The 26,729-nt window shown below is 42.8% G+C and overlaps 1 protein-coding gene across 7 annotated transcripts in view; it reads left to right on the forward strand.

Moving 5' to 3' along the window:
- Positions 1-26,729, forward strand: part of stau2 (staufen double-stranded RNA binding protein 2) — a 622,240-nt gene that overhangs the window by 548 nt on the left and 594,963 nt on the right. For 6 of the 7 annotated variants that reach the window (XM_072467549.1, XM_072467553.1, XM_072467552.1 and 3 more), the window contains exon 2: positions 23,867-24,077. The exons of the other annotated variant lie outside the window; for it this stretch is intronic. In XM_072467549.1, the coding sequence (XP_072323650.1) occupies positions 23,876-24,077 (202 nt within the window). In that variant the 5' untranslated portion in view covers positions 23,867-23,875. The remainder of the gene's footprint in view (positions 1-23,866; positions 24,078-26,729) is intronic. 7 annotated transcript variants of the gene reach the window in all.

A 26,729-nucleotide genomic window follows, 5' to 3' on the forward strand; every position in this document is an offset into this window, starting at 1 on the left:
ACTCCCCCCCCCCCCCCACACCCCCCCCCCCCCCCCCCCCCACACCCACTCCCCCCCCACCCACCCACTCCCCCCACACCCACTCCCCCCCCACCCACCCCCCCCCCCCCCCCCCACACACACACACCCCCACCCCAATAACCCCTTAACCTAACCTACACATCCCTGGATGTTAAGTAATGGGTTAAGAGACATTGCAATTAGTTGTCTTATGTTAATGTATCCATTAATTGACACTGATATGTAAAGGGGCTTCAGGTGGCCTCTGTCAGGGTGATGTGTAGTTAGAGGTTTGTGCAAAGTCTGTTGGAATGAAATAAATGTGTGTTGGTGAAAAAGGAACAGAACTTTAGACTCTTCATATCACAGCAACTAAAATGTCTAACAATTGGTAGCAGAGGATGGTTGCTGTGTAATGTGAAGGGTTGAAAGATACAACTTTTCCAGATCAGTGAGTGAGAAAAGAAAAAAAGGGATATATGGCTGAACTGAGGAGAAAGATGGCTGGATATGACTATCCTCCCTTATTTTCTGAAAGGGAATCGTACGACCAATGGAGAAGTGCAGTAGTTATGTGGACTAAGGTAACTGCTTTGGGAAAGAGAAAACAAGGTATGGCATTGGCTCTTTCTCTACCATATGGCAGTAAAATCCGAAACAAAGTGCTTTCTGAGCTGGAATTGGAAGAGTTAGACTCCGAAGAAGGTCTGGAGACTTTATTACATTATATGGATAAGATTTATAAGAAAGATGACCTGTTAAGTGCGTATGAAGCGTGGTCGGATTTTGATAAGTTCTGGAAAATGGAGGATATCTCCATGGAAGACTATAAAATGGAATTTGGCAGACTATATAAAAGGCTGCAGAAACACAACCTGGAATTTCCACAGTCTGTGTTGGCCTTTAAATTACTTCACTGTGCTAGATAGACTTACTGGATAGGCTCCTGGTTTTGACAGGAGTTCAGTTCACTGATAAGGATACCTTATTCGAACAGATGACAAAAGCTTTACAAAAGTTTCTGAGGAAACATTCGATTCCGATGGCTCTGATGACCCAAATAGGTCAGTCTGCAATAAGGCAAAATACGGAAGATACACTACTAACAGGATGGGGAAATCATATGGCTACGAAGAGGGCTCAAGACTATAGAAGGAGACCGAGACAAGGAAATTATGAAGACAGAAACCCAGTTAGAACCTACAATAGGAAGATGAACCCCAGAAATGCACGGGGCATGATAAATCGATGTTTTCGATGTGACTCTCAATACCATTGTGCTTTCAACTGTCCAACTCGTTATGATGAGTGAAGCGACATATGACACGGAAGAGTCAGAAGAGGAAAAAGATAGTGACCAGAAAGAAGGCATTGTCCTGTTGACAAACAGTTTTATGCCGGTAATGAGGGTGTTGGTTGCAGAATCCTTCAACTGTGCTGTATTGGACAGTGGCTGCACATCTACTGTGTGTGGAATTGACTGGTTAAAATGTTATCTGGACTCCTTGAATGCTGAAAATCGTAACAAGGTTAAGGAATTTGAAAGTTCCACAAGTTTCAGGTTTGGGGATGATAATACTCTGAAGGCGCTGAAAAGAGGAGTGATCTCTTGCAATATTGCCGGAGTGAATCATTTCATTAGCACGGATGTTGTATCAAGTGTACCTTTGCTTCTGAGCAGACCGTCGATGAAGAAAGCACACATGAAACTGGATATGGAACAGGATAAGGCAACAGTTTTTGGAAAGACGGTGGACTTACAATTTACACAGTCGGGACACTATTGTATTCCATGACTGACAAAAGTAGAGTGGTTAAGGATGTGTTAATGGCAGTTGAAAATGGGACTTTAACTGATAAAAAGCTTGTGGTAATAAAACTGCATAGGCAATTTGCACATCTGTCTCCTCGGAGGCTGAAACATTTATTAAAGGATGCAGGGGTAAGGGATGACGACTATACTAAACTGATAGAACAGGTTAGTGACCGCTGTGAAGTTTGTAGGAAGTACAGAAGGACACCACGACCGATAGTAACCCTACCTTTGGCCAGGGATTTTAACGACATTGTGGCCATGGACCTTATGATCTGGGATAAAGCAAATAACATATTTATTTTGCATTTTGTAGATTTAGCAACCAGATTTAGTCAATCAACGATTGTACGAAGTAAAGAAAAGAGAGTAATTTTGGATCAAATCGTGGAAAAATGGGTAAGGAAAGGAATGGGTCCACCGGCAAAATTCCTTATGGACAATGGGGGAGAATTTGCTAATGATGAGTTTAGGAATATGTGTGAAACGTGAATATCAGAGTTATGAATACGGCTACAGAAAGCCCATTTAGTAATGGTGTCTGTGAAAGAAATCATGCTGTCATCGATGACATGGTTCGGAAAATTTTGGCAGATCGACCAAATTGCAGGCTAAATTCAGCTTTAGCATGGGCGGTACATGCAAAGAATTCATTGCAGATGGTTGGGGGCTATAGTCCTTATTAATTAGTGTTTGGTAGAAATCCTAAAATTCCGCCCATTTTGGATGACCAGCCTCCAGCTTGGGAGGGGACTACAATTAGCTCTGGTTTTGCTCAACATTTAAATGCATTACATAGCAGTAGAAAAGCTTTTTTGGAAGCAGAAGTCTCTGAAAGAATTTGCAAAGCTTTAAGACATAACATACGGCCATCAGATGCCGTTGTTCAGCGAGGAGACATGGTATACTATAAGAGAGACAATTCTAATGAATGGAAAGGCCCAGGGAAGATCATAGGCATAGATGACAAAGGAATTATTTTGCAACATGGTAATCAAACTGTTAGGGTACATTCATCAAAGATAATGGGTACAGATTACAAATTTTCAAATTTAGACAGAGCAGACAGACTTGACGAGGAACCAGGGTCATCTGGTACGCATGTGTTACAGAACTATGAGGCCCAGTTAACTGATATAGACGGTTTCTGTAGAGGAACACAACATTTCTGATGAATTAGAACAGGCCATTTTTCCGAAAGGGCAACTGCCAAAAGTTGGTACAAAAGTGACATACCTGTCTGAAGGGTCTAGTCAATGGAAGGATGCAACTGTTATTAGTAGAGCAGGGAAGGCAACTGGAAAGTATAAACATTGGTTGAATGTACAGCATTCAGGGGAAGGAGTTAAGACAATGGATTGGGAAAACAAAGTTCAAAAATGGAGGGCACAGAAACGCAGTGCCAGTTCAGATAGTACATCGGATAGTGAACAGGTCTGCAGGAAAAGGTCGAGAATTATTGAAAGGACATCCCACAGCAGAAGGGAAAGATCAAGCAGTAACAGTATAGAACGAGATACCAGGCGGGAAAGGGGAAGTAGTTTATCAAGATCTCGGAACATGAGTAAGACTGCGAATACTAATAGGAGTAGAAGCCCACATGCACGTGAGATTTTGGTGGCTTCAAATAAATTAGATGAAAAAGTTATCAAAGCTGCTAAACAGCAAAAATTGCATAGTTGGAGTGAATTTGGGGTATACACGGAAGTACCGGATAGGGGACAAAGAGCTCTATACCACAGATGGATTTGCACGGAAAAGGTTCTTCCGGATGGAACTTATAAGGCAAAGGCCAGGCTTGTGGCAAGGAGATTTGAAGAAAACTTAGACAATCAGGATTTAAGGGTAGATTCACCTACAGCAGGAAAGGTTATTTTAAAGATCTTCTTGGCTCTATTAGCCACAAAGGCATGGGATTGCAAATCTATAGATATAAATGCTGCCTTTTTGCAGGGGCATCAGCTCCAAAGAGCCATTTTTCTCCATCCTCCTAACGAAGCAGCTAACACAGAAGGGGTACTCTGGAAGTTGAGCAAATGTGTATATGGATTAAATGATGCATCTAGAGTCTGGTATTTTTCGGTAAGGTCAGTTTTGTTAAAGTTAGGCTGTTGCCAGTTGAAAGCAGACCCTGCACTGTTTTACTGGAACTATAAAGGAAATCTTTCTGCCATCTTTATGATGCATGTCGATGATTTTTTGTGGGGTGGGACTAGTGATTTTGAAGCTATTGTAATCTCTGGTTTGAGGAAAGAATTCCGGGTTGGAAGTCAGGCTTCCGGTGCATTTAAATATATTGGACTGGAAATTGGACAGACTAAGTTAGGGGCAACCTTACATCAGCAATCTTATTTGGAAAGCATCAGCCCAATAGCAATTAGTCGTGGCCGAGTTTCACAAAAAGACGCAATGGTTTCAAAGATAGAAAAAGGCAACTGCGAAGTTTAATTGGGCAACTGAACTGGTTAGGTAGACAGACTAGACCAGACGTGAGTTTTGATGTCTTAGAGTTGAGTACAAAAATGAATCATTCCAAAGTGGAAGACATAATAAGAGCAAATAAAGCGTTGGCCAAACTAAAAATGCAGGAGTGTGTTTTGAAGTTCCCGGTTTTAGGTGACCATAGGCGCTTGAAACTCATAGTTTATAGTGATGCGACCAATGCAAATTTATGTGATGGGGTTTCAAGCACAGGAGGTTTTATAATTTTCCTTTTGGGGAACAATGGTAAATGTTGCCCGTTTGTGTGGGAAACAAAGAAAATAAGGAGAGTGGTAAAAAGCACTTTGGCTGCTGAGACGTTAAGCCTTGTAGAGGCGGTGGATATGACCTTTTATATAAGTCAGATATTGACAAACATTATGGGATTTGGGTAATATACCTATTGACTGTCACATTGACAAATCCCTGTGGGAAAATGTGCACTCTACAAAAAGTGTCAATGAAAAGAGGTTACGGATAGACATCGGAAGTTTGAAGCAGATGTTGGACAGAGGGGAAATAACAAAAATTAAATGGGCCGACAGTAGCTATCAACTGTTAGACTGTTTTACGAAAAGAGGGGTGAGTTCATAGAAACTTTTGGATATTGTTAATGAAGGGCGCTTGTTTCTGTGACTTTTTTTTCTTTCTCGTCCAAACAAAAAAAAAAGAAAAAGAAAGGGGGGAAATCATGTGCGTGTTTTTGAGTTTCTTGAAATTTTGTTTTCACCTAATTTTTTTTCCTCCAAGGAAGGGGAGACAGTTAAGTAATGGGTTAAGAGACATTGCAATTAGTTGTCTCATTTATGTTAAGTATCCATTAATTGACACTGATATGTAAAGGGGCTTCAGGTGGCCTCTGTCAGGTGATGTGTAGTTAGAGTTTTGTGCAAAGTCTGTTGGAATGAAATAAATGTGTGTTGGTGAAAAAGGAACATAACTTTAGACTCTTCATATCACAGCAATTAAAACATCGAACACTGGACACTAAGGGTCAATTTAGCATGGCCAATCCACCTAACCTGCACATCATTGGACTGGGAGGAAACCGGAGCACCTGGTGGAAACCCATGCAGACACGGGGAGAACGTGCAAACTCCACACAGACAGTGAGCCAAGGTCAGAATTGAACCTGGACTCCTGGCGCTGTGAGGCAATAGTGCTAACCACTGTGCCACGGTGCTGCCCCCATAGGAAATGGAAAGGAAGAGAACATCACTGGCAGATCATTCCACCTGAGCTGCCTGCTTCACAGAGGTCTGCCCTTGAATCAGCAAATTTAGTTTGAAGTATGTGTAACTCTAAATGATTAGAAAGTTCATCAGAAATGAAATCAAGAGGAACACTGAGCTCTACACATTTTGCATGTAACAAGGGACATAGTTTGCTGAGATGGAGGACACAGCCAAAGGATAAATCTGGGAAAAAGGCCAAACACAAATCCAGCTTTTGAGAGTCTTGTCATGAGGAGCATAATATTTTTTTTTAAATAATTTTTATTAATGAGGAGCATATTATTAGATGCAATAGGCTAATAAGTTTGTTTTCATAAAAGGGGCAAATCAGACACAAGTTAACTACAGTCCCTTTATTCATATTGGTAGCCTGGAACATATGGAAATGATTATCGGAGGTTTATCTGTAGCATAATAATACAATAGTAAACAGCATTCTTTATAGATCGATCATCGATTCAGAAAGATAAGATCCTGCATGACCACCTTCCTTGATAATTTTGAGGAGATGATATTCCAAGCATATACGATGGGTGGAATTTAATGTAGGTAGGGGCTCTCGCCCGCCGGCTGGAGAGCTAGTGAGACCCCATTGTCACCTACTTTCAGGAAGGCCACTGTGTTGCGTGCCAATCGGACACTTAACTGGGCAACGTCGGGCCTTCCTCAGGACCAAGGAGGCTACCTGGGGCAAAATCCACATTTTTTAGCAATTTGCGATAAATCTGGGCCATATCTTGGAAAAAAACTTTAAAAAAAAAAGACTGAAAGATAAAGAAAGTAACATACTGAGTAGAGATGGTATGTCATAACATTGTTGAGTTATGTCGGAGTGAGGATACATTTTGAAACTGTAAATATTTAGGTATATTAGATAGTTGAGCTAAATAAATCTGGAAAATGACACTGACTAAATTACGGGGGTAAGACACAAAAAATAAAATAGATTACTAAATTATATTGCTATATAAAGTGCTGGAAATGATGCCATGTTGGAAGTGTTCAGTGTCCTAGTCAAGCTGCAATTTATGGTAGCAAGGTTCAGGGAGAATGTTCAATCAATGGAGTTAGTGCAGAAGACCCACAGGGCTCTGGTATCGAAGTGTTAAAAAACAGAATTATTTTCCTTTGAAAGAAACCAAGCTGTTTCGTCTGGATTTGACAAAGGCTTGGGGTGAGATTTAGTGATAAACATGCAGGTTGTTAATGCTACAGAACAGTGGTCTGGGGGATCGATAGACATAACTGTCACAATCAAAGTTTGTTTGTAACCTTTGTGTTTTGCCCCATTCTGCATATCTGCAACCACTATACTTTTGATGTGTACATTTCTGACCTTGAGAAGTCACCACAAAAGGCTTCAATCAGTTTTGCAGAAGGACATGGATAGGACATTTACATTGTAATGACAGGAAGACCCGGCACGAAAAGTCCATTCTAAAAAGTACAGAAATTGCTGCTCGCCTGTCAAAGAATTTTGATGCATGCTCCATGGAATTCAAGTCACAGGAAAATTTGAATAGTCATTAATCATTGCAAAAATATGTATGATAGGCACCATCATCAAGGAAAAAAACAATTGATCACATGAATTAACATGCTTTTTCTGATGTGAAAACTTTTCTTTTGTATTAATAGTTGTCTCATTAACCTTTTTCACTTTTTCTAATTCTCCTGAACAATTATGCTTCCTTCAACATAAATCATACAATTTCTTAAACCCATCAAAAGGCTGGAATGTGAATTTCTGTTTTTTATATATACAAACTATCTACTGACTGTATACCTGACTTTATAAGAATACTGATATCACCTAAAGCACATTTTTCAAATTGTGACATAAAATTTACAATCTAGGTAAAAAGTTTGTAATTTGTAGTTCTATCCAAAATAAATACTAGCAAAATATACATTTTTGTATGCAGATATCCTGATGTATACCACATTTGTATTTTAATAAATCTTTGAACGCTAATGTAATTGATTCTGTTGTGGTTATTAAGAGAATTTTATCTGGTGGTTTGATTTGGGGTGCAGTGGTAATTGTGTGAGTAGGTGCGAAAGCAATCTTGCAGCAGGGAATGTCCTATTTGATTGGGTGATGGAAGGGAGATAACGACAAGTGATTTTGGGCTTTTTAGTATAAGTCAATGTTATCAGAACATCAGAGGAGTTGCTTGATGTTTTTCAAATGATTTATGTCGTTACGAATGGCTTCTTGGTCAGTTTAGCGTTGTACTGTGCATTTGGATCCTGGAGTAAAGCTTGGATGTGAAGTTCAGTGCTTCCGGGCCCTTACCTCAGTTGGAAGCAGTGAAGTGATCTTGTCTCTGAAGGAGAGGACACTTTGCCAAATCAATGGGAAATTAAGTTCGATTTGTATGCAGGTATAATTGTGTCTATCCAATTTCCTTTTAAAATTATTGATCATCCCCCTGATAATCAACAGCACCCTCATTGGCAACGTGCTCCAAATCATTACCACTTGCTGTGTAAATAAAGGTTCTTACACACGCCCCCCATAACCCTGTATCTCTTGCCAAAATCCTTAAATTTGTGTCCCTTAGTCCTTGTACCATCAACTAATGGGAAGAGCTTTTCTTTATCTACCCTATATAAATCTGTCATAGTTTTGTAAACCTCTATATGATCTCCCTTCAACCTCCTTCTCTTGAAGTGAGAATACCGACATCTTCTTCAGACTTACCTAGCAACTAAATTCCCTAATTTTTGGAGATATTATGGTAACTCTGCAAGCTCTCCATCCTTCCTAAAGTGTGACTACCAGAACTGGATGTGATATTCCAGTTGTGGCTTAACCAGAGCTTTATAAATATTCAGCAGAACTACACTGCTTTTGTACTCGTACCTCTATTTATGAAGTTCAAGATCCAGTGTATTCTGGCGCCTTCAAAGATCTAGGCACATGAACCCTCAGGATCCTCTGTGTCTGCCAGTAAGTACATATTGTCACTCCCTATAAGTTCGCACTTATCTGTATTAAATTCCATCTGCCAGTTGTCTGCCCATTCTGCAAGCCAATCTGTGTACTGTTGCAGTTGATTGATATCAACCTCACTATTTAGAGCACATCCAACTTTGACATCATTGGCAAATTTTGAAGTTTTGCCCTGTATTCCAATATCCAAGTCATTTATTTATATCAACAAAAGCAATGACCCTTGCGGAAGTCCACTGTCTGCTATACTGCAGTCTGAAAAACAGCAACCATTTATAATGATTCACTGTTTGCTGCCCTTAAGCCAATTTTTATCTAAGTTAACACTGACTCACCTATTTTGTATTTGGTACTTTGTCAGTGTGGATTTTAAGAGAGCATTTGACAACATCTACTGCATTTCTTTCATCAACCTTCTCTGTTACTTCATCAAATAAATTTAATTAGATTCGTCAAACACAATCTGCCTTCTGCCCTTGTGCTGGCTCTCTTTAGTTAACTCGAATCGTCCCAAGTGCTGTTAATTTTCTTTTCATGATTATTTTTTCTAAAATCTTACCAGTGATGGTAATGCCATTGAATGTCAAAGGGCAATGGTTAGATTCTCTCTTATTGAAGATGTTCATTGCCTAGCACTTGTGTGGCATGAATGTTGCTTGCAATTTGTCAGCCAAGCTTGGGTATTGTCCAGGTCTTGCTGCATCTGAACATAGACTGTTTCAGCCTGTGAGGAGTAACAAATGGTGCTGAATATTGTCTAGTCATCAGCAAACATCCCAACTTCTAATCTTATTATGGAAGGGAGGTCATTGATAAAGCAGCTGAAGATGGTTGGGCCTGGGACACTATCCTGAGGAACTCCTGCAGTGATGTCTTGGAACTGAGATAATTGACCTCCAACCACCAAAAACATTTTATTTATGCCAGGTATTAATTCAACCAATGGAGGGGTTTCCTCCTGATTCCCATTGGCTCCAGTTTTGTTCAAACTTGCCTCCCTGAAAGATGGAGCTTTTCAATAATGGACGGGAAATTTTATTATGCAGGTTGATGACACACCCGCAGATGCAGCATTCCAATAAGCAAGCTGCAAGCTTTATTTAAAGGATGGCTGGTGTCCAGTCAGCCTTGCATGCTTGCACATTGCATTCATATCTCAGTTAATGTCAGGGTCTTTGGGATCTTTAACTGAATATGAAATGACTAGCTATCAACAGAAATGGAAACTAAGTGGATGTAGCCATCACAGATTTCAGAGACAAACATCATGCTTGACAAATCTGAGAGTTCTTTGAGGACTTGACAGACAAGATAAAATGAATTGGGAAAATTAATTGTATATGATATTCAGGGACTTCCCAAAGCTTTTTTGTGAAAAGAACCATGTAATTCTTTATTGAAGAAGATTGAGGCGTAAGGAGTTGAGGGAGGATAGCAAATTGGATTTAAAACTGTTTAGAAGGGAAGTAACAAAGTTAGAGCATGGGGAAATGTTTTAAGAATAATTGTCCTCAATGATGCAGATTTGGTTAAACGCAACTCTAAATCTTTAAGTGCCTCTATTTTTGATATTTTTTTAAATCAAACAGCATCACAGTAAATCTGAATCCCCCACCATTTGCTTCAATATCTTTCCCACACCTTGATGCTTAACCTGCCCACAATCATCCATCTGATACAAATTCGTTATTATACCTCAACTTGCCTTTAAACCTAGTATTTCAACCTTGTTTATGCCGCATCCATTTGAGATGCTGTTTTTAATGTCTTGTGAACCTAAACACCCAAATTGCTCTCTGGTGTTTTGTGTTGTCAAAAATATTTTCCCCATGTTTATACAAACACTCAATTATTACCGCAAGTTGTGCTTTCACATATTAGGCTTTTTATTTTAATGGTTTAGTCTTTTTAAAACAAAATTGGTAAGAAGCACTTGGCCCATAAAAATGCAGCACCAGTCAAACTCGGAGGCAGATTTGGAGACCTCGATAATCTATGCAAAAGCAAATATTACATTAGATTATAAAACTGGTAGTCCAAAGGAATATTTTATTTATCGAGTTTCCAAATTGGTGATGAGTAGATTGACCCTTTGCATCTTGAAGTGGCCCAGTAGTTATTTACTCAAAATTAAGATGTGGAGATGCCGCCGTTGGATTGGGGTGGGCACAGTAAGAAGTCTTACAGGTTCACCTGAGAAAGGAGCTGCGCTCCAAAAACCAGTGATTCGAAACAAACCTGTTGGACTTTAACCTGGTGTTGTAAGACTTCTTACTTTAAAATTAAGTTTGTAAGCAAATTTTGTTGGTGATAGATTTATCATTATTTCAAAAGTTTGCTTGAGGTAATGACCCAGAAATGACTGCAACTGCCATGTTGGCAACAGATCCTGGAAACCTTACCATTTTGAGTGCTGATTTTGCCATCAGTAGTTTGCTCCCAAATTTCCTAATGAAGTCAGCAGAATACGCCAGTACACGCATAGTGAATTAGAAGCGGCTCAGCCAATGGATAGTCCCAGAAATTAAATTGTGGTTAAAGTACTTTTTGATTTAGTATTGGTGAATTAAAATTCACATTTTATCTAAGAAATTCCTGTTTAGGAACCACAAGACGATCATTGTACTGAACCAAAGTCTGAAATAGTTTTGTTCAAACTCTTCACTGAAAAAAAAGTTTATATACTCTTAAACTTTGTCAAATGTGCATTTGTGTATTTCCAAATGATGTTTGAATATTTCACAGTTCATGCTTAAATTTAATATCGGCATTAATTCTACAATTAAAAAGAGCCTGCTGTTTAATGATGTTTGATTCTAATTTCTACATGATGTGATAATTTTATTTTAAAATGTTCAATCGGCTTAACATTTAAATTGTTTTTATTATAAACAAAAAGTAAACCCCTCTGAGCATATACAGTGCTTAATTTATTAATAAACCTTGCAGACTTCATTTTGAGTTAAAAAAATTCAAAGTTAAAAGAGCCTTATCTTCTCATATGTTTTTATTCTGTATGGTTAAAGGAATATAGCATGGCATAGTTTTGCAGCCACCACTTTGTTTAGGACAGCCAGAATAGAGATTTGATACAGATTAGTACAAAGAATATTCTCCTTAAGAATATATAACGGACACTGAAATTTTTTATTTGAAATGTAAGAACTAAATCTACAATTGATTGAAGGTTCTACTGAGTTCAACAAAAGAAACACAATATTTGAGTAGAACAAGGATAATGTGGAATGCTTTGCATTAAATCAAAGAAATGAATCACAGAAACGCATTAATTCCCAAAAGAAGGTCCCATTTATTTGGGAACCAGAGGAAATCAAGACCCTACTTCCTAACATTCTTCAGGAATCAGGAGGATGTCGAGGCATTTATGGTTACTTAGTTTGAGGGGTATTCAGTTACCTGTTTTGAATTGTGGTTGTGTAAATTTAACTGGACATCAGCAGATAGACGGAACTTTCTACATTTAAGTTATTAAACAAATAGGAATTCAGTGCAAGCTCCTGGGGTGCCACTTCTGTGCCTGAATGTCCCATCCTCATGGATCCACTAGGTCCATCCTCTTAAAACTGTTGGCTGGTAACCTGCCTGATGTCTGTTAATTGGCCGATTCACATATATGGTGTTTTTCAGAGGTGGGAGTTGGTGTAAAATCCAGCCCATTGTCTCCTGGAGGACATCCAAGGACAGTTGGTTCATAATATATTTTTTGCTCTCTGAGCTGTGGGAATGATGTAGTCTAGGAACCCATAACAAACACTTTTATAAAATAGTGGTAAAGTCACTGGATTAGAGTCCCAGGCTAATGCTCTGGGGACATGGGTTTGAATCCCACCATGGCAGCTGGTAGAATTTAAATTCAATTAATAAACCTGGTATTAAGAAAAACTATTCTCGGTAATAGCAATCATGAACCATTGTCGATTGTCGTAAAAACACATGGAGCTCATTAATGTACTTTAGGGGAGGGAATCTGCTGTCTTGGTCTGGCCTACATGTGACTCCAGATCCACAGATATGTGGTTGACTGTTATATCCACTCAGAAATGGCCTTGTAAGCCACTCAGTTGTATGTAAAAAAGCCAAAAAGCCTTCAAAAAGGAATGAAAACGGACAGTTCACCGGAAACGATAATGGCAAACCCAGCCCTATCAACCCTGCAAAGTTTAACATCTGGAGGCTTGTGCCAAAATTGGCAGCCTGACATAGTCATACTCACAGAATCATATCTTACAATCTCCCTGAGACCATCAGCACCATTCCTGGGTATGTCCTGTTGCACCAACATGACAGACAAAACAGTGGTATAAAATATCGAAAGAGGAACAGAATTATCAAAAGTAAACATGGATCCCTTAGAGGCAGAGTCCAGAGAAAGTATAATAGGCGATAAACAAAAGTCAGAGATGTTCAATTAATATTTTGTATCTGTATTCACTATAAAAGACACAAAGAACATACTGGAAATTGAGAGGATCTTTAAGTTCAATGTCAGTATTAAAGAATACTGGGAACGTGCCAACAAATACCCTGGTGCTGATGGCCTATATTCTAGAGTTTCAAAAATGTTGGATGCAGAGATAATAGATGGATTGGTTTGACTGTTCAGAATTCCTTAGATTCTGGAACAGTCTCCAAAGGTTGGAAGGCAGCAAATGTAATCCTGCTGTTACATTGCTTGTAATTATAGGCCAGTTAACCTGACACCAGTAATAGAGAAAATGCTGGAATCTATTAATAGGGATGTGATAACAGAGCATTTAGAAAATAAAAATGGTCTGACTCTTCCGAGGAGTGGCAATCACTGTTGGATAACCACTCTGCTACTACTTTGCTGCACCAAGTTGGACCTCCACAGTTCTTCTACAGAAATGTGGAGCGTGAAGTCCCTTTAAGAGCTTAATTGTCGCACTGCAGTGTCCAGGGAAGACCAGCCATGTCCTTTCTTTATGACATTAACTGTCCTATTCTGCGGAGTAGTTTAAATGTCCCAAAGCTTCTTTAAAAATCTACGGACAGAAGCTAAATGTATAAGGATGTAGGGTAGGTAAGGTGGGTAAGGCAAGGGGGCAGGATGGGTAATAGTGTGTAAGGATCTAGGGTGGGTAAGGAGGTAGGGAGACCAGGGGGTGAGGTAAGTGGATAAGGAGGTAGGGTAACAGGTGGGTATAGTGGCTGGGTGGTAGGTAGGTAAGTTACTGGGTGAAGATGGGATGGCATCCTTTTTGAAGGGGGCAGAGGTCCCACCCTGACTCAGTTAAGACTGCCCCCAGTACAATATCACCATGGGCAACTGGTTTCTGGTTGGCAAAGTACCAACTGACTTTTAGGTTGGGGAGGGGTGTCAGGGTGATCTATCTCTCCGCAAAATCCACCCGCATGACTACCAGGAAAGCTGGGATCAAGTGAAACGCAGACAAATGAATTGTGAAGGCGACAGAATACCGGTTCTTCAGAATGGTGTACACACCTTATAGAATTAACCCGAGTCCTGAAACAATCACAGCTTTCTTTGAGATCATAGCTCCAAGAAACAAGAAACAGCTGAGAAGTTTCCTTGGTTTGATTACATAAGTTCTTTCATATGTCACAGAGCGTTTTTATGAGACCCAATGAGAGAAGATGCTGAACAGCAGTGGTCAGAGTCACATGAGAAGAGTTTCAACTAACTCAAAGAAGCAGCATGCAAGGAGGCAAATCTGTCACACTGTAAAAGAGAGAAACTGTCACTGCAAGTAGATGGATGCTTCCAGAAAAGGAATGCGAGCAACCATGATACAAGAGGGAAAACCAACAGCATTCTCATCTAAAGCTCCAACCTCAGTGAGACCAGATATGCCAACGTAGAGAGGTTTTGGCAGTTATGTATGGTTGTGAGAAATACCATACCTATCTCTAAAGGAGAAAGTTCATAGTGGAGAATGATCATCATCCACTGGACCGGATCTACAAGAAAAATCTTTATAGAACACCAGCAGGTGTGCAGGGGTTAGAGTTGCAACTTCACTTTGAAATACAAGTCAGGTAGAAAAATACTGCTACTGAGGTTATGATGCTGAACCCATGCTGTTCAGAAAATTCTTCCAACTCCCTGGAGGTCAATTATCACATATTACATTTCACATAATACTGCTAGTGGTAGGTGATGGTGTAGTGGTATTGTCACTGGACTAGTAATCCAGAGACCCAGTGGTTAGCACTGCTGCCTCACAACACCAGGGACCCGGGTTCAATTCCAGCCTTGGGTCACTTTGTGTGGAGTTTGCACATTCCCCCTGCGTCTACGTTTCCTAGTACTTCGGTTTCCTCCCACAGTCTAAAGATGTGCAGGTTAGGTGGATTGGCAATGCTAAATTGTCCCTTAGTGTCCAAAAAGGATGTGTAGGTTAGGTTAAGGGGTTATTGGGATTAGGCGGGGAATGAGATTGGGTGCTGTGTTCTTTCAGAGGATCGATGCAGATTCGATGGGCTGAATGGCCCCCTGCCCCGTAGGGATTCTATGACTCGGGGACTCGGGTTCTAATCCCACCATGGCAAAGGATGAAATTTGAATTCAATAAAAATCTGGAATTAAAAGTCTAATGAGCATGAAACCATTGTCGATTGTTGTAAAAACCCATCTGGTTCACTAATGTTCTTTAGGGAAGGAAATACACATGACTGCAGGCCCACAGTAATGTAGTTGATCCTTAACTGTCGCTCAATTCAAGGGTAGTAAGGGATGTGCAGAAAATATTGGCTCAGCAAGTGATGCCCACATCCCATGGATGAATTTAGAAAAACCCTATCTTGGTTGTTGCCACATGAGAAACACAAGATAAAAGATCAAGGTGTAAAGATCCACCATGTGGTGAAAGTAATGCCACTGAAATACTCTGAGACCAGCAAAGACAAAGAGTTACAGATGCCCTCTCTGTAAGTGATCCAGGGATGGCCTAATAAGATGCAGCAATTGGGCAATACTGGTTTGTCCGAGATGACATCTCACTAGAAGATGGTGTTCTGTTGGCTGGATCCAGAATACTTGTACGCAAATTGAGAGAAATTCTTCAAAAAATATTGCCCAGATAGAAATGGGGAAATGGAAAAGTCATAGAGGTCCATAGCACATAAAAAGCCCGTTGGCCCATTGCGCCTGCACCATCTAACTATTCTAATCCCATTTTCCAGTACTTGGCCCTTGCCTTGTATGCCTTGGCATTGCAAGTGCACATCAAAATACTTCTTAAATGTTATAAGGGTCACTGCCTCCCTTTCAGGCTGTGAGTTCCAGACTCTGACCACCCTCTGGGTGAAAAGGTATTTCCTCACATCCCCTCTAAACCCCTTATTTAAATCTATGTCATTTAAATCCTGGTCATTGAACCCTCCACCAAGCTTCTTCCTGTCTACTCTATCTATGCTCTTTGAAATTTTATACATCTCAATCCTGTCCCCCCTCAGTCTCCTCTGCTCCAAGGAAAACGACCCCGGTCTATCCAATCTCTCTTCAAAACTAAAACTCTCCAGTCCAGGCAACATCCTGGAAAATCTCCTCTGCACCCTTACCATTGCTATCACATCCTTCCTAGAATGTGGATTCCAGAACTGCACACAATACTCTAGCTGTGTAAACTCTGAATCAGATCAACGAATAGGAATTTAGAAAGACATAGAAAGAATGGTATCTACATACAGTGTATGCCAGAAGTATAGAAATACACAGCAGAAAGAGGAGATGATGGCTACTGAAGTAACCACCCCGACTATGGGATTCTGTGGAGCTGATTTGTCCACATACAATCGAGAATAGCATCTTATAGTAGCAGCCTATTACTCAAAATTCTAATTCAGAAGGACAAAATATTTGAGAGCTATAACAATCACCAGAACAGTATGAATGCAGTTTGCAAGAGATTCCTGAAATGGTAATATGTGGTAAAGGAACCCAATTCACCTCCAGGGAGTTTTAACAGATTTTCTGAACAGTGTGGTTTCAACATCATAACCTCATTCCCGACTCCGGTAGTGGCCATGGTGTGAGTAGTCGCACATTTGGTGGCTCCCGCTCGTGGCGGTGTTTTTGGACCATTTCCCCGGCTAACGGGTGGATGTGTTGCGGAAAAAAGGTGCCGGAGTGGTGGAAGGAGAGGGTGTACCACCAATGGATGGATTTGTGGACCAGGAGTGGTTTTAAAAGGAAGGAGCAGTTGCGAGAAGTTGTACCTGCGACACAGAGGAAGATGGCGGAGGGTAAGGATCCGGCCCTAACGTCTCAGTAGTAGATGGAGCTGCTGGTGGACTCCTTGAACGAGAAGATCACCCAGCCGAGGAAGGAGACTTTGGAGGTCCTGGCAAGGACGGTGGACCCGATTAAGGCGGGGATTGACTGCCAGGAAGCAAAGCTGGAAGCTCAGAGCTAAGCGATCCAGAAGGTGGAGGAGGTGGTGGGGAAGCATATGGAGCAGCTCACCTAGATGTCGGCCGAGTTGGGGTGATGAACGATAGTTAGAGGGGTCTGCAGGAGAAGGTAGAGGATTTGGAGAACCGGTCCCGGAGGAAGTATCTGAGGATTGTGGGGCTGCCGGAGGGCAGTGAGGGAGCGGACGCTGGCTCGTATGTGGCTCGGATGTTTGAGAAGTTAATGGGAGAGAGGGCCTTTGAACGGCCCTTGGAGGTGGAGCTGATGAGGAAGCCGCAAGGTAACAAGCTGCCGAGGGCGATGGTGCTGCGGCTGCACCGGTTTTTGGATAAGGAACGGATCATGAGGTGAGCCAGGCAGGCGAGGTGATGTACCTGGGAGGGCAGGGAGCTTCAAGTGTTCCAGGACCTGTGTGCGGAGCTGGCCAGAGGTGAGCGGGGTTCAATAAGGTGAAGCTGCCCTCTTTAAGAAGGGGATGAAGTTCGGAATGCCGTACCAAGCTCGCCTCTGGGTGACTTACAATGGCCGGAACTTTATTTTGGGACGGTGGAGGAAGGAATGGAGTTTGTGAGGGACAGTGGACTAGAAGGAGGACATTAAACTTTGGAGGAGGTGTTCGTTTTGTTCCTTTTGTTTTGTTTTTCTCTTGGGGCCATTGTCCTGTGTTCTTCTGTGGGAGATGAGGATTGCTCTTTTCTTTGTTTTTGGGTTTTGAATGTTGGTGTTGTTGTTTGCATGGGATAGTGTTTGAGCGGAGGGAGGGGAATCAGTGGGGGATAGGATGCTAGGCGCCATGAGCAGGGTTGCCAGGCCAGCTGGGCGGGCTAATTCACGGAAGAGCAGTGGGGGGTGAGGGGATATGGTTGATCAGCGCGGGTGGGGGGAGACGGTGGTGTCCTCCGACCAGGCTGATCACATGGAATGTCAGAGGGTTGATTGGGCCGGTCAAGAGGGCTCGCGTGCTCGCACATTTGAGGAGTTTAACGGCGGACGTGGCATTTCTCCAAGAAATGCAATTGAAGATTCAGGATCAAACTATGCTTAGGAAATGGTGGGTAGGGCAGGTATTTCATTCTGGATTGGACTTCCAGCCTTGTTTCCAGGCAGTCGGGGTAGCGATACTGATAAATAAACGGGTAGCTTTTGAAGTGGGGAGCATACTGGCAAACTCTGGAGGGAGGTATGTTATGGTGAGTGGGAAATTGGAAGGAATGCCGGTGGTATTGTTAAATATTTATGCCCTGAACTGGGATGATGTAGAGTTCATGAGGCAGGAGTTGGGGAAATCCTGGTCCTGGAATCGCACCGGTTGATAATGGGGAGGGGGGGTTTTAACAGAGTTTTGGATCCAAAGTTGGATCGGTCGAGTCCGAGGCCGGGGAGAGTATCGGCCGTGGCAAAGGAACTGAGGGGGATTATGGAGTGCGTTGGGGAGGGGTGGATCCGTGGAGGTTTGACAATTTTTCTCCCATGTGCATAGGGTGTCCTCTCGAATCGACTATTTTGTGTTAGAAAAGACGTTACTGGCTGGGGTGGTCAGTTCTGAGTACTCGGCAATTGTAGTATCAGGCCTTTCTCCGCACTGGGTGGACTTGCAGGTAAATTGGAGGGGGGTGGGGGGGGGTGGGCAGGGCTCACAGTGGAGGTTGGATGTTGAACTGTTGGCAGATGAAGCCTGTGAGTGGGTGAGGGCTGCCATTCGGGGATATGTGGAGCAGAACGACATGTGTGAGGTTTTGGCCGCCACCCTGTGGGAGGCAATGAAGGCAGGGTAAGGGGGAAGTTTATTTTGATACAGGCACACAGGACAAGATGGAGCGGGCGTAGACGACGATGTTAGTGGAGAAGACCTTGCAAATGGACAGGAGGTATTCGGTGGCCCCGGAAGTGGGTCTGTTGAGGGAACGGCAGAAACTGCAGATGGAGTTTGGGTTATTATCCACAGGTAAGGTGGTAGGGCAGTTGAGGGGGCGAAGGGGGTGGTTTATGAATATGGGGAAAAGGTGAGTAGGATGTTGGCACATCAACTGAGGAAGCAGGAGGCAGCGAGGCAGATCGGCAAAGTGAATGATGGGGGCCCATACGGTCTTGGATCTGGTGGGGGTGAATGGTTTTTTTTTTATTTTTGTAGGAGGCTGTATGAGTTGGAGCCCCAGCCGGGGTGGAGTGAATACGGTGATTTTTGGAGGGGTTGGAGTTCCCGAGGGTGGAGGAAGACCTGGTGGAGGGGCTGAAAACCCCCATTGGGCTGATGGAGGGTCTTGGGGCGATGCAGGCAGGGAAGGCCCGAGCCCGGATAGGTTCCCTGTGGAATTTTTAAAAGGTTTTCGGGGTACCTGGGGCCTCTGTTGGTGAGGCCAGGGAGCAGGGGGTGCTCTCCCCCGATGCTATCGCACGCCTCGATCTCCTTAATTTTAAAGAAAGATAAGGATCCGGAGCAGTGTGGGTCCTATAGGCCAATTTTGTTGTTAAACGTGGACGCCAAGCTACTGGCCAAGATTTTGGCCTCAAGGAACAAGGACTGTGTGTCGGGGGTGATAGGAGAGGATCAGATGGGGTTTGTTAAGGGGATGCATCTGTCGGCCAACAGCAGGAGGTTACTGAATGTCATAATGATGCCCCTGAAGGGGCAAAGTGTGGAGGTGGTGGTCGCCATGGATGCGGAGAAGACCTTCGATCGGGTGGAGTGTGATTATTTGTGGGAGGTGCTGGGGCGGTTTGGGTTCGGACAGGGGTTTGTGGACTGGGTCCGGTTACTGTACCAGGTACCGGTAGCGAGTCCGGACAAACCGGGTGAGCTTGGAATATTTCAGGCTGCACCGGGGGACGATGCAGGGATGTCCACACTCCCCATTGCTCTTTGCCTTGGCTATAGAGCCATTGGCAATGACGCTGAGAGCATCAAGGGATTGGAAGGGGATAGTAGGGGGAGTGGAGCATAGGGTCTTGCGATATGCGGATGACTTGCTGCTGCATATTTCGGACCTGTTGGAAGGTATTGGGGGGATTATGACGATTTTGGAGGAATCCTTCAGGTTCTCATGGTATAAATTGAATATGGGGAAGAGTGAGGTCTTTCCGATCCAGGCGAGGGGGCAGGAGAAGAGGCTGGAGGAATTGCCGTTTAGGATGGTGAGGAGGAATTTTCAGCTCGCGTGGGGGTAGGAGCAACTGCACAAACTGAATTTGGCTCGCTTGGTGGAACAGATGAAGTTGGATTTTAAGAGATGGGATGTGCTCCCGCTGCCATTGGCGGGATGGGTGCAGTCGGTGAAAATGATGGTTCTCCCGAGGTTCTTGTTTGTGTTCCAGAACCTCCTGATTTTTATTCTTAAGGCTTTTTTGGGGCGAGTGCGATGATTTCAGGGTTTGTTTGGGCGGGTATAGCCCCATGGGTGAAGATGGTGCTACTGGAGCGGGGTCGAGGGGGGGGGCGTGGTGGTTGGCTCTCCCGAAATGTATGAATTATTATTGGGCAGCAAACATAGCTATGGTTCGGAAGTGGGTAGTGGGGGAGGGGTCGGTGTGGGAGCGAATGGAGGAAGCCTCTTGCAGGGATACGGGTTTTGGGGCATTGTTGATGGCGCCTCTGCCTTTCTGCCCGGCCAGGTACTCCACAAGCCTGGTGGTGGTGGCGGCCCTTAGGGTGTGGGAACAGAGGCAGCAGCATCTGGGGCTGCAAGGGGCCTCGGTTTGGGCACAGATTTGTGGAAATCATCGGTTTGTTCCGGGGGAGTTGGATGGGAGGTTTCGGGGGTGGCATTGGGCGGCGGTTGAGAGGTTTGGGAATCTGTTCACTGACAGCAGTTGTCCGAGCTTGGAGGATTTCGAGGCGGAATTTGAGCTGCCCGTCGGGAATGGATTCCGGTATTTGCAGGTGAGGGACTTTGTTCTGAGGCAGGTATCGTCCTTTCCTCACCTGCCACCCCAGGGGCTCCAGGACAAGGTGGTGTCAAGAACAGGGGTAGGAGAGGGGAAGGTGTCGGAAATTTACAAGGAGCTAATGGAGTGGGAGGGAGCGCCGATAGGAGTAGTAAACGTAAGTGGGAGGTAGAGTTGGGTAGGGAGTTGGATGCTGGACTGTGGGAGGAGGCCCTGAGGACAATGAATGCATCCTCGTTGTGCGCTAGGCTTAGCCTTATCCAGTTTAAGGTGGTCCACAGGGCACATAAGACTGTGGCCAGGATGAGCAAGTTTTTTGAAGGGGTGGAAGATAGGTGTGGGCGGTGTGCGGGTGGGCCCGCGAATCATGTCCACATGTTTTGGGCCTGTCTGAAGTTTGGGGGATTCTGGCAGGTGTTTGCCGGCATTATGTCGAAGGTGGTTCCGAGTCCAGAAGTGGCGAACATCGGAGTGTCAGAAGACCCGGGAGTCCAGGGGGCGAGAGGGGCCGATGTCTTGGCCTTTGTCTCCCTGGTAGTCCAGAGACGGATATTGTTGGAATGCAGGGACTCGGGGCCCCCCGAAACCGGAGGTGTGGGTGAGTGACCTGGCAGAGTTTCTCAGATTAGGAAAAAGAAAGTTCGCCTTGAGTGGTTCTGTGGAGGGGTTTGCCCGAAGGTGGCAGCCATTTATCGACTTCTTCGGAAAAAGTTAAGATGTCACCAATACAGAGTGGGGGGGGGTGGTGGTGCGGCGGCGTTGGGTATTTTGTTGAGTTTGTTAATTGCAGTCCTTTTGATTTGGGATAATGTTTGCTGTGTGAAAATATAAATGCCTCAATAAAATGTATATTTTTAAAAATAACCTCATCCCCATGTTGCCCAAGGTGATAAGGTTTCATACATGTTCGGATAATCAAGGGGACCCTCATAAAGTGCCAAGAGACAAAGGAAGACTTAAACCTTGCCTTAATGTCATTCCGAGGCCCCCCCCCCCCCCCCCCCCCCCCCGGCCCCTCCGAGGCTGACATGAAATTGCTTGCAGAACTACTGCATGGCAGAAAATACGAGACAACTATGCCAAGAAAGATACAATCTCCAAATAACCAGAAGGAAATAAAACAAAACTTACTGATGCACGGATAGAAGGAAATAAACACTTCAACAAGCATGCCATATCCTTGACTGAGTGGTTGAGAGGACAAACTGTGCATTAACAGTGAAACATAGAACCCAACAAAGGCTGTTGGTGAATCTGAGACTCTAAGGTTATATACATCATTGAGACTGTAACTGAAAAATAGGTGAGAAGAAAGAAAGCCCATTTGTAAGCTACACCAGAATTGGTAAAGAAAGGTCATCAGCAACACCGCCAACAAGTGAGGCAATATCAACAGCATCACCAACAAACGGTGAAACATCAACATTGTTGGCAAGTGACACGGCATCAGCAACATCAAGCACAACTTCTACAACACCAGAAGTAACCCTGCCAACATCGCTAGTACAGCATGTCATCTCACCACTGAGAGTGATGAATACCAAATCCATGAGATTTTGCCACCTGAGCGATAACGTGAACAATACTTTTTGAGGAAAGACTATATGAAAAACTTTTTTGGTTAAGAATTATATGTTTAATTATAAAAGTTAATGATCGAATGGTTATGTTGATATAAAAAGACATTGAAGGATATTGTCATGTTATTCCAAACTTATTTAGGAACTATATTGTCATGTATAGGTAAAAATATATATCCAGAACATCAAGATTCACTACTGCACTCCAGTCAGTAGTAAACAATTGTCCCGCAGCCTATGGTGAGATCTGGAAAAATGCACTTGGTCTAAGTTCCAGTATGTGTCTAAAAGTGTAATGATTTGAAACTTTTGGGAAACACAAGACATAATATTTAGTCTATTAATATCAAGTCTAAATACTCTTAATAACATGATCAGTGTAAATTACTGCCAGTCAACCTCTGAAGTGAAAATGATCTATTTGCTCAGTTTTTAACTGGACATTTTAAAATGGAAAGTTATTTTTTTAAATAACTTTTCTTTCAGGTCTCTTTCTCTGTCTTAATTCAGTCTTTCATTTTTCTTCTCCCTTTGTGCTTGATTTAACAATAAATTCACCCATTCTAGCTTTCACTTCCATCTCTGTGATTGGACTGTTCATTTTACAAACATTGTATCTGTTCAAGGAGATACGCTATTGCTTGACCCATTCACTCAGGTCCCAGATGTCCAGTTTCTCTGATGCAATATTATCAACTTGCACTTTTAACAACTGTCATGATATGCAGACATGCAGATAATGATGTACAGACAGGCAGCTAATGAACACAGAGAACAGGACATGACACTCAGAGGTGGTGTCTCACTATAAAAGGCACAAGGCACTCACACTCCGCCTCTTTCCACTGATGAACATCTACAGAGTGAGTCAGGGTGTAAGTACAGTATCACACCTCCAGCACGTGGCTAAGAGCTAGTCTGGTTCAGTCAGACAGAGTAACCATACTTAGGTTAGCAGAGTCAAACTCATAGAGAACTGTGCTAACTGCTACTGGTTTAATAAATCAGATTGAACTAACTTTAAGGTCTGGAGTATCTTTTGGTTAAAGCTGCATCCAGTTGCAGCCTGTGTTATCCCAGAGTACATAACACATCAACAACTTGCTATACAAAAATTGAAAAACATAAACATGCAGCGAAGTCAAATCAAATGTCCTGCCTCTGTAAATTCTTGTCAACTGACTTCTTTGTAAACATGAATGAAGCATTAGAACCAATGATTGTTGCAGATTATTTCAATTCCCAGAACATCACATCAAGTGCTGTTTTCATCAGCCTTAACCAGGTTATATCAATGACAAATAAAAACAAAATTCCGAAAATACTCAGATGGTCAGGCAGTGGCTGTGGAGAAAGTTAAACTTTCAAGTCTTTGATTGGAACAATAAGTTGTCAATATTTTAGATTTCCGACATTTGCAGTATTACAAATTTATTACAATTTGTTTTGCTCTTATCATAATCAGCCCTTTCAACTCTTTAACGTATATATTCTTTGCAGTGATAGAGAATGGCACAAGTTAAAGTTCAGACTGCAGTGAACCTACCTGGATCTACCCTGGGAGCCACAGTACAGCCAACATTGGTTACTAGTGCAGGTCCTCTGGCTCTGCAGTCTTCTGTGAATGGGTCAGTCCCAACCTCGACTACCAGCTGTATCAGTCCTGCAGCTGGACTTGTGGATTCTACTGCTTCTATTAATAACTCACCAGGTAAAACTTATTTTCAATCTGCATGCTCTCTTGAATTTGAGATTTGTGATGCAGTCATCTGACCATTTGATACAAAATGGTGTGTTGTGTATTCACAGTGTTTTTAGTGTTTCCTCACAAGCAGCCCTGTAGCTGAACAGGGGCACTTTAAGAGGATGATTGCATGATGCCATCAGAGGCGAAGTCACGGCCGTTTTTCCAAGCAATCAGGCAGTCTAACATTGTAGCCTGTAGTGTTAACATCTTCAAAATAAAGCTTTACATTTTGGTTGAACCTCCCAAGCCCTGCAGACTCAAACTTGAATCCACCACATAAAAACTGGGGGCGAGGTAGGCAAACAGTGTTTGTAGGCACTGGTAAAAAAAACTCGAACCGCGTCTGTTGTAGGCACCCAAAGAAATAATAAATAATTGAAATCGTCACGACATGAAAGCTGGCGACGGGGAGCCAAACAGTGGATCATCACCGGAAAACCCAAAGGAAACAACCTTGGCGTGAAGCCCACTCGAAATGAACACAGTAGCCATGAGTAGCAAGAACCTTGCAACAACAAACCTAGAGCTGTGGGTGTTACAAAACACAAAGGAAAACAGGCTGAGCTCACTCAGGTTGGGCTTGTTATGGGGAGAATTTGGAAGCAAGGTAGTGCTAAAAAATTGTGGCACATTGTGCACACACGGGTCATTCCATGGAGAAAATTGCAGTTTTTGGTGTGTAACCGTTTGATGAGAATACAAAGCAATGGAGCTCGTATACAGAATTATTCGACTATTTTATTCAAGCTAACAAGATAGCAGCAGATATAAAAGTCCCAACATTCCTGAGCATAATGGAGGTGGAATACATTTAACCTCCTTAGGAGCCTGGTACAGGCGGAAAAGCCAGGCACAAAAACATATGAAGGAATAGTGGACATTTTGCAGGGACACAATTCACCAAAACCTTTAGTCATCGCAGAAAAGTTTAGGTTTCATAAGCGCAACCAAGAAGAAGATAAATTGATTACACAGTTTTTAAATACCCTGAAAAGACTGACTGAACACTGAATTTGGGGATGTGTTAAACGACATCATCAAAGATAGATTAATCTGTGGTTTAAGGCGTGAAGCTATTCAAAAGCGAATGTTAGCAGACAGCAACCTGACTTTAAAGAAAGCTTTGGAAGTTGCTGTCACCATGGAGTTAGCAGCCGAAGAAGCTGAACAGTTGAATTCAAGCACAAGAATTCACAAGATGTTTGCTGAAATGGGAATGCGAACGCGAACACAGACCTGCACTTGCCAGGGCATTCTGCAGCAGATTGTTGATGCAAAGACATCATGTGCTGAAATTGTGGCAGAAAGGGCCACATTGCATGTGCTTGTTGGAAAAAGAAACAAGTTTTAGGCAGAAGTTGCAGGAAGCAAGAGTTGAATAAAACAAATGGCAAACTGGATCAAGTCCACCCTGTCCACATGGTACAAAAAGGACTTGAGAAAGAACTCTGTTCCCAGTCCGAAGACAAACTGTCATTAAATGTACTAGTTAGTGCTGGTGCAACAAACCAATATTGGGACACTCCATTTCTGAACGGTGAGCTGGTGAAGATGGAGGTGGACACTGGGGCAACCTACTCACTGGTGCCAGAGACTGTCTATCAAGAAATGCTCTAAAATATTGCTCTGCAACCCTCAAAGATAATGTTAAAAACTTACACTGGAGAAGTGGTTCTATTAAGGGACGATATCGATGTATCAATACAATTAAAAGGACAGACGGCAAATTTGCCCTTGCACATAGCCAAAGGAAATTATTCGGCACTAATGGGATGAACTTGGCTGGAAAAGACCAGATTAAATTGGGTGAGGTAAATCTCATGACTGATTTCGAATCAGGTCTACCCAAAATCTTGAAGAAACATACCATTATCTTCAACGGTGAGCTGGGTAGCTTGAAGAATATCTCAGTAAAACTGAAGATCAAGGAAGAAAGTCAGGCAAGATGCTTAAAGGCTAGGTCAACGCCGTATCAATCAGACCTAAGGTAGAGGCAAAATTAGAACAGCTGGTCAGAACGGGAGTTCTTGAATCCATTAACATGAGTGATTAGCTATGTCAATTATACCCATGATGAAAAAAGACAGATCTGTACGTATTTGTGGCAATTTTAAAGGTACTATTAATCATGTACTTGTGTGCAGAGCAGTACTTTCTACCCTTGATTGATGACCTATTTGCTGGGTTGACTGGAGGCCAACACTTCACTAAAATCAACCTCAGTCAAGTATATCTTCAACTGAACATGGATCAGGATTCACAACAGTTGCTGATAACTTTTTAAGACAAAAAATTACCATTTAGTATGAATTCAGCGCCAGCATTGTTTCAACGAGCTATGGACTAAGTCTTAAGTGCATTAGACGGAGTCCAGTGTTACCTGGGTGACATCTTGGTTACTGAGAAGAACGAGGAAGCACATCTCCTCAGCCGACATACCATACTCTAGAGATTAGAAGATTATGGGCGCAACCGGACGGCCATGCTGCGCCTAAAAGGCAGTGCGCCGCGGCGCAACGTGGCGACAGATGCTGGGAGACCCCGTTCTCATTAGACCCTGGACTAATGCGACCTTGTGAGATGCAGCAATGTAATTCCCGCCCATTGTGGCCGGGA

The sequence above is a fragment of the Scyliorhinus torazame genome, chromosome 11 (assembly GCF_047496885.1).
Source record: "Scyliorhinus torazame isolate Kashiwa2021f chromosome 11, sScyTor2.1, whole genome shotgun sequence".
Lineage (NCBI taxonomy): Eukaryota > Metazoa > Chordata > Chondrichthyes > Carcharhiniformes > Scyliorhinidae > Scyliorhinus > Scyliorhinus torazame.